This window comes from Trichoplusia ni, chromosome 2 (genome assembly GCF_003590095.1).
Source record: "Trichoplusia ni isolate ovarian cell line Hi5 chromosome 2, tn1, whole genome shotgun sequence".
NCBI classification, from domain to species: domain Eukaryota; kingdom Metazoa; phylum Arthropoda; class Insecta; order Lepidoptera; family Noctuidae; genus Trichoplusia; species Trichoplusia ni.
This window is the reverse complement of record NC_039479.1, coordinates 1,672,116-1,684,963: the sequence shown is the minus strand read 5'-3', so window position 1 is coordinate 1,684,963 and position 12,848 is coordinate 1,672,116. Positions and strand designations below refer to the sequence as shown.

The 12,848-nt window shown below is 34.0% G+C and overlaps 1 protein-coding gene across 1 annotated transcript; it reads right to left on the bottom strand.

The window, feature by feature from the left end:
* Positions 1 to 471: 471 nt before the first annotated feature.
* LOC113502527 (putative phosphatidate phosphatase) lies at positions 472 to 8,565 on the bottom strand. Its single transcript, XM_026884137.1, has 6 exons — positions 8,167 to 8,565; positions 4,070 to 4,224; positions 3,628 to 3,824; positions 3,109 to 3,223; positions 2,233 to 2,406; positions 472 to 1,211 (listed from the first exon to the last, which is right to left on the bottom strand). Exons 1-6 carry the CDS (start codon positions 8,213 to 8,215, stop codon positions 1,104 to 1,106), a joined length of 798 nt encoding a protein of 265 aa, XP_026739938.1. The 5' UTR covers positions 8,216 to 8,565; the 3' UTR covers positions 472 to 1,103.
* Between the last annotated feature and the right edge of the window lie 4,283 nt (positions 8,566 to 12,848).

The following is a 12,848-nucleotide window of genomic DNA, read 5'->3' as shown; positions in this document are numbered from 1 at the left end:
TTTTCTGATACCAATCTATTTTCAATTGAATTTGAAGATTTTTGAATACAGTAAAATTATGAGGAAAATAAATAAATTGGACTATTATAACACAATAAAGAATTTTCTATTAGAAAACCAGTCAAAAAATACCTAACTACAAACTTTGCATCATCTCATCAAAATTTGTATGGAATCCATATTATGAGAACAGACTTTTACTAAGATATTATTCAGAAATCGCAATTACTTAATAAGGAATTCGCCAAAACTATCCGTTTATGACCATAGACTATATGGAAAATAACGATTTTGCATCGACGCGTACGCATAAGCAAGTTGCACGGACGCGTTCGTCAAATAAGTGTGAGTAGTCCTATAGAAGCCGTGGTTTTAGTCTTAAGATGAATACACTAAAGGTATTACAAAAAGTAGAAAATTCAGAACACATTTTTAAATTACTACGTATGAAAAAAGGAGGAAGACTAAGAAATGACGTCATCATTCATGCTGATTGATTAATAGCCAGAATAGATATATTCAGTATAGGGCTTGACTGTTATTTAAGTATCATCCACATTCCACACACTTTTTTGATTTGACATTTTATAGAAGAAGACAACGATTGCACTTAAGGATCATTTTTCTCAATCAAAAATTTGGTACTAATTTACACAACATTCAAAGCAAAGCAGTTTAAAATAACTACTAAGTCACGTATAAGGTAGGTTATTTAAATTAAATATATTATAAATTGCGATAATTCAATTCCGTTCATTTTAACATTTTGTTTGTCAAAATTCTGCATATTTATGGTAAAATGGTAAATGTTTACCATTTTTATTATTTCCTTGCATGATTGTAAATTGTCAGCTCAGTTGGTACTCTTTTTATGACCGGCATACTTTTGTGACACTCGAAAACGAACTTTAAGTCTATCAATTAAAAATTCATAATTGTTTGAAGAAAAAAAAAACAATTAAAGTACTCGCATATTCCGATGTTTTCAAACAATTATACACTTTATATCACAAGCTATAAGGTTCGTTTTTTAATGTCATAATTAAATCCAGTCTATACACCCGGTTTATCTAATAGTTAAATATAGTAATACTGAACTTTAGTTACGTTTCTCTCGTACTTATTAATGGCGCGTCGTTTCTAGTGTCGACACCTGTCGGGTCTTCCGTAGACACTTTGGTACATTCGAAGTTTTCACATAAGGAGTAAACCTGAAAGACAAAGAAAGGTTTTAATAGATCTTGAGTAAATTGATAACTATCGGGTCAAAAGAGGTTCATAAGGGGTAGACCGTGGTTAACGTCATCATCATTCATCATTCCCCTGCCCTTATCCCAATTATTTTATTTGGGGTCGGCGCAACATGTCATCTTCTTCCATACCTTCCTATCGGCCGTCATCTCACAAGAAACACTCTTTACAGCCATATCGTCTTTCACACAATCACGTGTCAGAAAATATTAGATGAAACGAAAAATATATGGGTCAAACAAAATCATATTTCAAAGAGTAATTTAATATTTCAATACTGTGTTTTGTCAAAGACTATTGTGTTCGCACAAGACTGTTTTATCGTTTTCCGTGCATATTGCATTTGAATGCTTACGTTCTTATTAGGAACCAACTTTATTATCGGCACATAAATAGTGTTAATTAACTAAATTACTAATTAATTAACAATTGCGGTTACAAAACTGTTTGTGTTATCAAAATATAATTTGTGTAAGATAACCAACAATCAGAATGTGTTTATTAATTAATTCCATATTTCCTATGAAATGAGTGTTACTGTAATACAGCCAGTATTAGTACCTATACTATCATCATCGGCCTAGCCTTTTCCCAACTATGTTGGGGTCGGCTACCAGTCTAACCGGTTTCAGCTAAGTACCAGTGTTTTACAAGGAGCGACTGCCTATCTGACCTCCTCAACCCAGTTACCTAGGCACGATAACACGATACCCTTTGATTAGACTGGTTGTCAGACTTTTCAAGCTTCTGACTACCTGTAACGGCTGTCAAAGATGTAGGAATAACAGCCGGGACCCACAATTTAACGTGCCTTCCGAAACACGGAGGAACTCGTTATGACAAAGATGGTTACCCATACTACTTATCATCAATATCTTTACGTATTGTTGGCATGGCAGTTGTTCGATTCATCCCTTTTTGTACACAGAGTCCACATCACATTAAGAACATGAAAGAGAGACATTATGTATAAATACTTACAGTATAAAACAGTATAGGTGTCGCTAGCGTGGCCCCGGCCAGCACGTCCCACCAGTGGTGTCTGTGGTCCGTCATACGGGATACGCTACAGATGACGGCGGACGCTATGCATACTGCTTGGATCAAACGGATCGTCTTGCTGGACGGCCGTGATGTGCGACGACGGATGTAGTACTAGAGAGGAGGAAGAATGAAGGATTAGTTCAGTTGATGTGGAGGAATAAAAAAAAGCGTCGGTCGTCCGGGAGCATGATGGGTCGATGACAGTAAACGTCTCGGGTCGAGTCTGGATGATGCTGGCACAAGAAAGGGGAGGCCTATGCCCAGCAGAGGGAGGACAAAGGCTGAGGATGATGTGGAGAATCTAAATCTTTAATGTCCCCTATTAATATTTTTAACACGAAAGTTTGTATGTATAGATGTTAGTTCCTCCTCAACTCAAAGACCACAAAGGATTTAGAAAAAACTTGGTAGACAGATAGTTAAATAACCAAGATTAACAAAATATTATTAGGATTATTAACACACAGGATAGTTTTTATCCCGATTTTATGTTCAGATCATTTTCGATTTGTAGCGTGCAGGTACGCGGGCAACAGCTAGTACAAATTACGTAATCCAACTTGAAAGATAAGATAGCTACTTAATTTTTGTATTTTGTCTGTATTTTATCATCTGTTAGGCGGTACGAAGTTCACAGACTCAAAAAGTATTTTTCCCGCCTCTAAGTATCTTCCTCATAGTCCCAAAAACCTCAAGGTAGTTATAATTACCCTGTCTAGGAATGAAGCCATTTCCTCTCTAATCTCAATAAAGTTTATATTGTCTGGCAAACCGACAACGATACCTCAGAAGAATCATGGTCTTTATACTTACGGCTAAGAACAGCCCCGTGTGCACGGCGAGCGACGTGTGTCCCGAAGGAAAGCTCCGGTCGGACTGGCTCATCCAGTGAGCCTTCGTACACGTGTAGGTGGGAACGTATTCTGAACTGTGGGTGTAGAAGAAGAAGGATGTTTATAGAGAAAAATTATTTAGTTTGATAGGCTAATAGCAGATTATGCGCGAGTAATACTAGGGGAGGCCGAAATAAAGTATTTGTGGAAATTTTAAGCTTTTTCAAGTGTACAAAAAACAAACAAACCATATTTCCATTACAGATTTTTCAGGACGTATATTTAATTGGAGACTTGTTGGCCAGTGTATGAAAGGTTTCGAGATAGAAATGAAGATTTTAACTTTCGGAAGGCCGTACTTAATTTCCGCATTGCATGTGTGACGACAGTTACTCGAACAAAAGTTAATGCATGCTTTGTGTTTATTCCCATTATTTGATACATGAGTCTCCTTAGCTATCAAAGTAGAAGACGCTGATCGAATATTTCAAAAACTTACTCTGTACAAGTCAAAGCTTCTTTAGGGCTGCATGTGTCAAAGAAGTGAGGTCTGGGGGATCCCACTATGAGTTTTATAACCTGTATCACGATGAGGTTAAGGAGTACTCCAAACAAATATTCCTTGAACCAGTGTAATGCTTGCTGTTTCGGTTTCACTGTCTTGTCGCTGTGGTACTTCCGCTCGACTATTAACATCTGAAAGAGAATTAATTATAATTTATATTAGCAGTATTATTAAATAGATAGAACTACATAAGTACTGAGAGTTTAAGAAAAGAATACTGACATACAGCTTTGGCTAGGGTTGAAGTCATTAGCTTTTCACTCAAGACAAAAAGAGTTTAATAGACACAATACTTAGAATTAATTTTAGCATGCATGGGCCGCATACAGAAAATTTTGTGTATGCCTATAGAAATATCTAGAGATAAAATACTCACCACAGCTAATGGAAGTACTATCGTGGTAGCTAGCAGCAGCTTTAAGCTGATCGTATCTCCAGTATATGGGTAAGATAGTGCGGGGTCATTGCACGTAAACCCAAGCTGACCTGCAGGCAGGACCTTGGACTCCACCACGAAGAAGATGAAGAAGGCTGGAATGATTACCAGATTATTAGAGATGCACACAAAAAGTTTAACAAGTTTGGTGGTATAATGGCTTGTGGATGTTTGATAGGTAGTCGCTCCATGTGAAATATGATATCTAAATGAATCCGGTGAGATTGGAAGCCGAATCGAACATTACTTGGAAAGGGGCTGTGCAGGCTGTTAATAATTTTATCACATAATTAAAAATTAAAGAATTCGGAGCAATACAAATTATGAAATCTATTAGGGCTAAAAACATAATTTGCCATTAAAAAGCGTACTGCTAAGTGACGTCACACGAGATTTTGAATCACTGAATCGCCTTCATTTTTAGTTTAGAAGGTAAAATAAAAATAGCTATGCAATATTTTTTGGAAAATTCCAAAAAATATCGCTTAGGTTTTTGATAGACCCTATTCTTCCATCAACAAAATATTCATAGGAAATTTGGGGGTAGGTCACTTACCTAATACTTGCTAACTTACTAGTCTCCCAAAACAAATAACTGGCAGTTATCTCATTGAGTTCTACAATTCAACGTATGATCATTTTATTTACAGAGACTAGCGTACTTTACCGCAATAACGCAGTCATAAGCATGACGGTGAATCCAATTAGATCACAAAGATAACACTCGGAATGAGGAAAATGTTCTACAGAACTGAATGGATAGAACGTTATACGTATTAGAGAGAGACTTGTTGGGTTTATCACGTCACAGAATCATATTTTTCTATTACAATTTTAAAATTGTAATAGAATACCTGTCTCTTTTTGTGCAATCAAATATCTCGAAAAAGCTAAATTTTATCCTGTTCCCTGTATCCGATTGACCTAAAATAGTTTACAGTTTTTAAACGACTGACGACACGATATGAGTTATGTCATTAAGCTGCCCTGAGATGATATAACCGGTTCGATGACACGATGTTTTAGTCAGCCTTAAACTAAATAATTCAGTCTTAAGAACTCCAAGTTATAGATGAAGACGTGACTGCAAAGGGTGTTTCTTGTGAGATGACGTCCGATAGAAAGGTATGGAGGAAGAAGACATGTTGCGCCGACTCCAAATAAAATAATAGGGATAAGAGATGATGATGATGCTGTAACAGATGTAGTATTGTACATGTGACCTTAGCCCATTATTATTAGGGAAACCTAGGGACATAAAGTGACTAGAAATGCCCCGCCCCGTGACTCAGTCTAACCAGAGGGTTAGACTGAGTCACGGGATCTCTTGCGTAAGTTCTGCGCTAAACCATCGAACGTGTGTTGTTACTAAACACCTGCAGTTTTAATTAAGGAGAACATTAAACTATGATCTAGTTCTCATGGAAGATCAAATACGCATTTGAATGACACGCTCGTAAAAATTAACAAATCGCAAAAATATACAAGGCTCTAATTTAAAATGCTAATTTAATTACGTTATCATGGCAATATTAAAACTGTTTTTAACCGAAAGGGTTTTAAATTATTTTTTATGACTGACTGTCTTATTAAAATGCATGGCCTTTGGCAGGAAAAAAACATGAAATCTTAAAAATAGAACAGTTTATAGTAATGTATGCGCTTAACCTACAATACTATTAATAGATATATGTTGCCTTGTGTCATGAACATAAACTATGATATTTTAATGATGAGTAGGTCATCTAATGTTATCGGTTTCGCGGTAGTCTAGTTTATAGTAGTATGCTCCTAGGAACAAGGGAAGGGTGAAGAATTCTGGTGGTTTAACCAGAAAAAAAATATAAGTACTTGTCGCCTTCCTTACGGTATAAAAATGAGGACTTTCCCGATTAAAAAAGGGTTTCTGCTGTTCGAAAATATTGAACTTCGCCTATTTTAAATTTATACAGCGTTTAGTTTCGCAACACATTCCGTTTCGAAAATCAGCCTGTTACCCAACATTTTCCTTACTCCAGTTTTTACCACACTTGCGAGTATTAACCCTCTAGTTGCCTTTTCATTATTTATTTAATTTGAAACTTGAAGTACTGCGCTTCAGTAGGTATATCCAGGTACTTTTTTAGTATAAAACTGGCTGACGATCACTATCCGCGATCACAACCCATGATCGCGATCAAGGATTTTGGTCGCTGATTACGACCGAAATTGACCGTGTTTAGTTCACCAATGTGGTTTCAATTATTGCGATAATTACATTAATGACTAATGCAATCCGATTTCATTTCAATATATAACCTCAACCATTAACAAGTGTAACATGATTAAGATATAAGTAAAATATAAAATCAATAAATGTGCACCTCATGAAACAATTTGGCCAAAAAAATCTTTCATAACAATTAATATCTCATGTTTGCCCTTTTTTCTAATATCAGATAATAATTTAGATTGATAGGTATTACAATTAATATTGTGTCAAGCTCAAAGGTTGAGTTATTAATTAATCATAGATATCTTATCATGCATCTGCATATTATTATTTCATATCTGCGTCAGACAAGTAGATACACAGATAATACTGACACAATGTTTTCTTTAATAAACAGTCATGATAACTTTGCAAATCTAAAGAGTTGTACATGAATAGAATATTAATGAACACTATGATGTATGTTTATTAAAATTTATTGTATGACTTCAATGCAGAAGTTGTATAAATATATCCTTATTCAAATAAAATCATGACACGCACCAGTTTCTTTTACATTTCAGGGTATTATTGTTTTAACAACAAAAAGAAGGCTGAAGCTTTATTTAATAAACTACTGAGCAAAATTTGATGACTTTAAATGACAGCTATTTCACATTACATGAGGTAAATTTAGCAAAATTGGAGCATCTAGTGTTAAGTTCTAAGATAAACAAAATACAGATAAATCAAGCTCCTGCTTCTTTTTCAAGTTGTAAAATACTAATAGGTAATGCAATATAGACAAATTGCTTAAGTAATTAAAATAACATTAATTTTACCTTTAAATAATAAAAAAATAAGACAAGCAATATTTAAGGACGACAATACATAAATATAATTAAATTCTGTTTTTAACAATGTTTTTCATCAGATTATTAATTAATAAATTGGCCTGCAGTTAACACAGTAGTTTATTTGTAAAAACACATTATCTATTGATTTTAACATTATAGAGTAACTTTAAGCAAATAATACTAGCATGATTAATAAAGAGAATTCTTTGAATTTTCAGGACTAAGAGACAAAGAAATTCATGTTAATAATTCTAATTAAACATGACAAATAGTAGGTAAACTACTCACACTGAATGATTAAGAGAAGTGTAATATGTAATTAGTGCTGTAAAACAATTGTGAGAGAGTAAAACCTTTTTGCTGCCTTAATCCAACATTTTTTGTATTAATTTGTTTCTTGTACGAAATACATACTCAATTAGAACGTTCGGATAGTGAATTTTAATCATAAAAATTCATTGTTTCAGAAATGGCATTAAGAATTGAATTGAATTTCGCTATAAGCTCGTTCAATCTTTGTTATTAGCTGTAAGTTTTCCTAATATAATAAAATAAATAAATTGAAAGTTTAAAATATTGTATATTGTTGTAATGCTCTAATATTTTCACTTTAGAAATTTCTTATTAAAATTGGGGAGCTATAAGTTTATTTTTTAACAATAATACTCTAACAAATAAATAAAAATAATAATATATATTATTATTACTTCAATTACATTTTTTGTTTACATTTCAGTTATCAACATTATCTTTAATTTGTTATGTAAAGGTGGATAATTACTTAGATAATTGTAATAGGTAGATGCCTACTTACTTACCTAGGTATTAAATACCAGCTTAGTGCCAAGAACTTGATCGCAGTTATTTAAATATAGTAGGTATTGTAAACGCAAGCTGTAAAAAGTACCTTAAAAATAATCCGTTTACGGACGTTTTAATGAGCAATTTTATTAACGATTAAATATATACCTACGAATAAAAATACAAACCTCTATGCCACCGGTTGGTTTTAGACCACAAATATTTTATTTTATCCATCGTTGTGTTTTCTTTTCACTTAAAACTTTAACACATTGAAACAGAGTACTTAACACTGTTAACACTTAATTTCACAATTGGAAAACCACATGAGTCATTTGAAATTTTCTTTCAGTTATAAATTCAGCTCAGTATTTCCTTTTAGCGAAAACTGTTCGTCGTTGACTACGAGCAGGCAAAGAACCGATGTTATACAGCCTAGTCTTTTTTGGTAGATAAGAACACCGTTAGGTAAAGTGTTCGCGGCACGGTAATAACAGTTTATAAATTGGACTAGCAAGTAACAACACTTCTATGAATCAGAAGTCCATTCTAAAATCTGAGCAAAAAATTAATAACACTGTTTTTGTTAGACATCTGTCACATGCGTCCGAAAACAAGTGGTTTTCTGGTACCGTTTATTAAAAAGTAACACGGTCAAAATAGATTCCAAAATAAATATTAAAATTGTATTAAGACGTTGTGACTATAACATTTTTTGCCCCTTACATTCTATTAGAATATCAATAAAAGTACAGGGGCAATCTTGTAGATTTTTATGATTTTTGACTGAATGTATAAATGTCAATGACAAAAATTGGAGTTGACAGTTATTAGCGTGTGTTTATGGAGTGTGTTCAATTAAATCGGAATAGGTAGTAGGTACCGTTATTTCGATAACTGATGTTTTTAATTGAATTGAAACGAATTATTTTTAACAATTTAAATAGAAAATGTTGTATAATGACTCTACTCCACACTATATTATCGTTTGCTACTTGAACGCGATTAACTTCACATTTTATGAATGATAAAAAAGACTGTAAATGAATAAACAGCCCCGTAGTAGATTACTCAAACGGATTATTTTGTAGGACTAGGTGACATACCTACATCTTTCACAATAAATCCGTGTCCTGCCCACGTACATTGTCAATTTCCCAAGCCTTAACAAGAACTAAGTAAGATCCACAAGATAATATTTATGTTGTAGACTTGTAGTCGTTACTGACAACATCTGCCTTTTAGACTATTTCACCCACGAGCGTCGGCGCATTGCTCAATAAATAACAAAAGGGGTTATGCACACCTCTTTGTGTAGGAACATTCCAATGTAGGTTGTTATTTTTTTATTTAATAGCTTATTATGACGTTCAGAGGATAAGTGATTTAAACTGATGACTCTTCAGTGCAATTTCAATAAGTGAACCAATTCATGTGCGATGTTTTAAAATTGATTTGATTCAACCCAGGGATCCCTATTATCACGTCTAAAAGACAAATAATTGTGGCTGTGAAAGAAATATCGGTCTACGCCGTGTATCGCGATTTCACAACTATATTATCTTTAAATCGTAGGTATGGTAAATATTTGAAATAATTAATAATTACAAAAACAATATGCACCATTCATTCCTATGTCCATTATTGTGGAGACAAGTTGGAGAAATAAACAAGCAGTATAATAAATCTATAAAACATTATTTTATATTCCATTGTTTATAAATACTTTCCGAAGATTTACGTCTGTAAAACCACATTGAACGGTGATTACTTAACGGTCGGGAGTCAGCACGCGGCTGCAACGACCAATGCCCATAAACAAAATAAAAACGTAAATTATTGTCTATTCTCATTTGCACAAAGTCACCATCAATAATGTCGATATTGCCCACAAAATATTATCCCTGCATTTAAATTGCCATAAATAAGTTTTTTGTTTTAAAAAAGCATTTCTTAATTTTGAACATCGTGGGTGAAAAAAATTGAGAAATCAGGACAAATTTATTTTTTCTGGTGACGGAAATTGGAACTAAAATCTGGCCAAACATTTTTTCTATAGTCTTGTAGTAATTGCATTGCTACTAGCGCCACATTTACCTGTATAAATAAATTTGTAGTATGATACTGGCCATTGGAGCTTTAATAATGATAAGTATGACAGCTCACATGCATTCAAAACATTTGTAAGCAGAATGTTCGCTTGATTGTAGTTTATTGATAAAATAACTGTAAATAAAATGTTGAATGAATTGCATTAATCTGTTTGCGTCCTGTGGCACGCTAGGCCCGCCACTGGAGACTGAAATGGTTAGCGGGTTCGATTACCAAATAAGTTACTTACCTTACAATTACATAGTACATTTAATAAGGTAACCGATCCAACCTGCAATGATGGTACCTATTTATTTTTTGATTAAACGAGCGATAAGTCGTAAGTATATTATATTCGTTCATAATATTTTTATTTATAATGACTCCCGCAGTATCGAATTTAATGCTTGTGTTGGAACAGCTTTCACAAACATTCAAGTCAAATACTCAAGACATCCAGACTCAGAACCAGCATTCGTGGATCACACTAATGCATGTCCTACGCAGGAATCGAATCCTCGACGAGTTGTGGTTTTGTCGTGGCGGCCTATGCCTCTCGGCTATCAGTGCAATCAATAAGTAGATACCTAATCGTTTGATGAAGACTGCAGTTTAACTGCATGTGATTAATACATTAAAAAAAAATCCTCAATAGTTTTTGAGATTCCCCTAAAAACACGTCACATTCATAAACACTTAGAAGATATTGCTACTTAAATGTATTAAATACATTATTCATACTAGGTTACTTGTAAGCCATTGTTTTGGTTGACAATTATATTAATGATTTAGTCGTAAGGAATATCTAAATCTACTTGGCTTGAAACGTTAAATAATGGAGTTCTATTCAAGTTAAACTTAGGAAACCTTAGAATACTGGGCCACCTTTACGCAATACTCATAGGTGTACATTCATGGGCAAAACTAAAGTACCTTGTACAAAAAACTGGTGTTAAAATTTGTAATAATTGTCCTTTTGAAATGAAATTACTTTTACGGATTTCATCGCGGTTTAATTTTAGATTTTAGTTCCCGACGTTTCGAAACCTTTGCAGGTATCATGGTCACGGGCAGACTGAGAAGGCGTTCGTCGAATAAGGTTTCAATGTCTAACATTCGCGTAAACCTAGGAACAACTAATTGTCCTTTTATTAGAAAAGTTGTATAAAAACATAGTCTTTAGTATTTCGTACTTAAATTTTAATGTTAGAAAAGTGTCAGCCTTTGTTGTCTCTCCGTCTGTCACCGGGCTGTCTTAAGAACATGTATTTCTGTTGGCTCTGTTGCCCCTCGAACAACAACTAATAAAAATCATAGCTATGCAACGGTTGGCACGACAATTCCTTTTTTATGATGCAACGGTTTTCTCACGCGTATTTTATCGGGGTTGCCCGACTAGTTTCACATAAGACGATGCGGGGTCACGAGCCATTTTTCTTTTGCCTATTTGTACAGAACCCTGCGTGCCACGAGTCCAACTCATACTTCAGCAGATTATTATTTTTATTTAAATCTAAAATCTAATATGGTGTTAGACAAATCCTATCCTCAAATGCATTGTACCAAATTGTGTAGTTATGTAATTTTGCACGTGCCTGTACCAATGTTGGGGGGCAACAATGGCCGATTGTTTACAATGGATCGCAGTGTTACGATGGCTAAAGCAGTAAAATTACAGTTGAACACATCAAGTACAAGACTTTCCTAAAGAAAATACGCTTTTAATGTTCACGAACTAAAAAATGCAGTTAAATCTACTCTATTGCTTTTCATGTCCGTACCTCAATTAAAAAAATAGAGTTGGCTACTCCCTGTGTGGAGGTGTTGTTAGAAGTATTGTCGGTAACAAGAATCGCACCAAAAATAGTTAATTTAAAAAATGAGAGCCAAGTTCAACACGGCTTTGCTGCAAAAATAATAGAGCTCTAAGTTAGTGCCAAGTTCTGTGCAATATCGAAATTTGTATTTTAAATAGTTTAAAATAATATTAAGAATAACTAGTAAATTCTTTTTCTTTGCGTTTTATTGGATACCAATATCACAATCACTGTAATTTAAAAATGTGGGGTCTCAAAGTAGGTCGATAACGAGTGGGTATGACATGGCCATTTTTATCAGATTTAAAATGTTGAATAAGTTTATAACAGATTTTATAAAAACTGAAAGGACAAGTGGACACACAAAGAAGCCTTAGAAGCAGAGCCCCTTTTTATATTTAGGTTCGGATCCCTTAAAAAAGTTTCGTCTAGTTGCTAAGTTACAACAAGTTACAACAACAACCATTTTGTTGTTAGTTTTGCAAGATACCACACCGCAAAATTTGCAAACAAATATTATCGTTATAAACATTTGTGGCTAACACATCACTTAAAGATTTGGTTATGTGGTTAGTTGTTTTATTAGCAATATCTCGCATTGAGAGCCTTCCAACGACGGGTAAAGTAATTCAAACAATTTTATTTCTAAAAAATCTTTTCATTTGTCTCAGCCTATAGCTGTCTCAGTCCAGTTTTTGGCGAAAGGGTCAAATTATTTGTCCTCCTTTCTTCAAGAATAATAATTTCTTCAATAGTGCATAGTAAAACTGTGATAAAACTTTTTGTGGGGTTTTTATTTACAATCTAACGTCCCCAACTAAATGAACTGTGTCTATGTCACTGTGTCCTTATTAACATAGATTAACATCAGCCTCATAATAAATCCTTGACCGAGCCTGTCACAATATTCGTTTCGGCATAGAGTATAGGAGAGTAGGAGGAACTGGCATGCACACTACTCG

Bases quoted from the DNA above. Each gene is read 5' to 3' on its own strand.
- LOC113502527 (XM_026884137.1), bottom strand. From the start codon at position 8,215: ATGGATAAAATAAAATATTTGTGGTCTAAAACCAACCGGTGGCATAGA. The intron at 4,225-8,166 runs GTTTGTATTTTT...TAATCATTCCAG, and splicing joins AACCAACCGGTGGCATAGAG to CCTTCTTCATCTTCTTCGTG. The intron at 2,407-3,108 runs GTAAGTATAAAG...CCTCCTCTCTAG, and splicing joins ACACGGGGCTGTTCTTAGCC to TACTACATCCGTCGTCGCAC.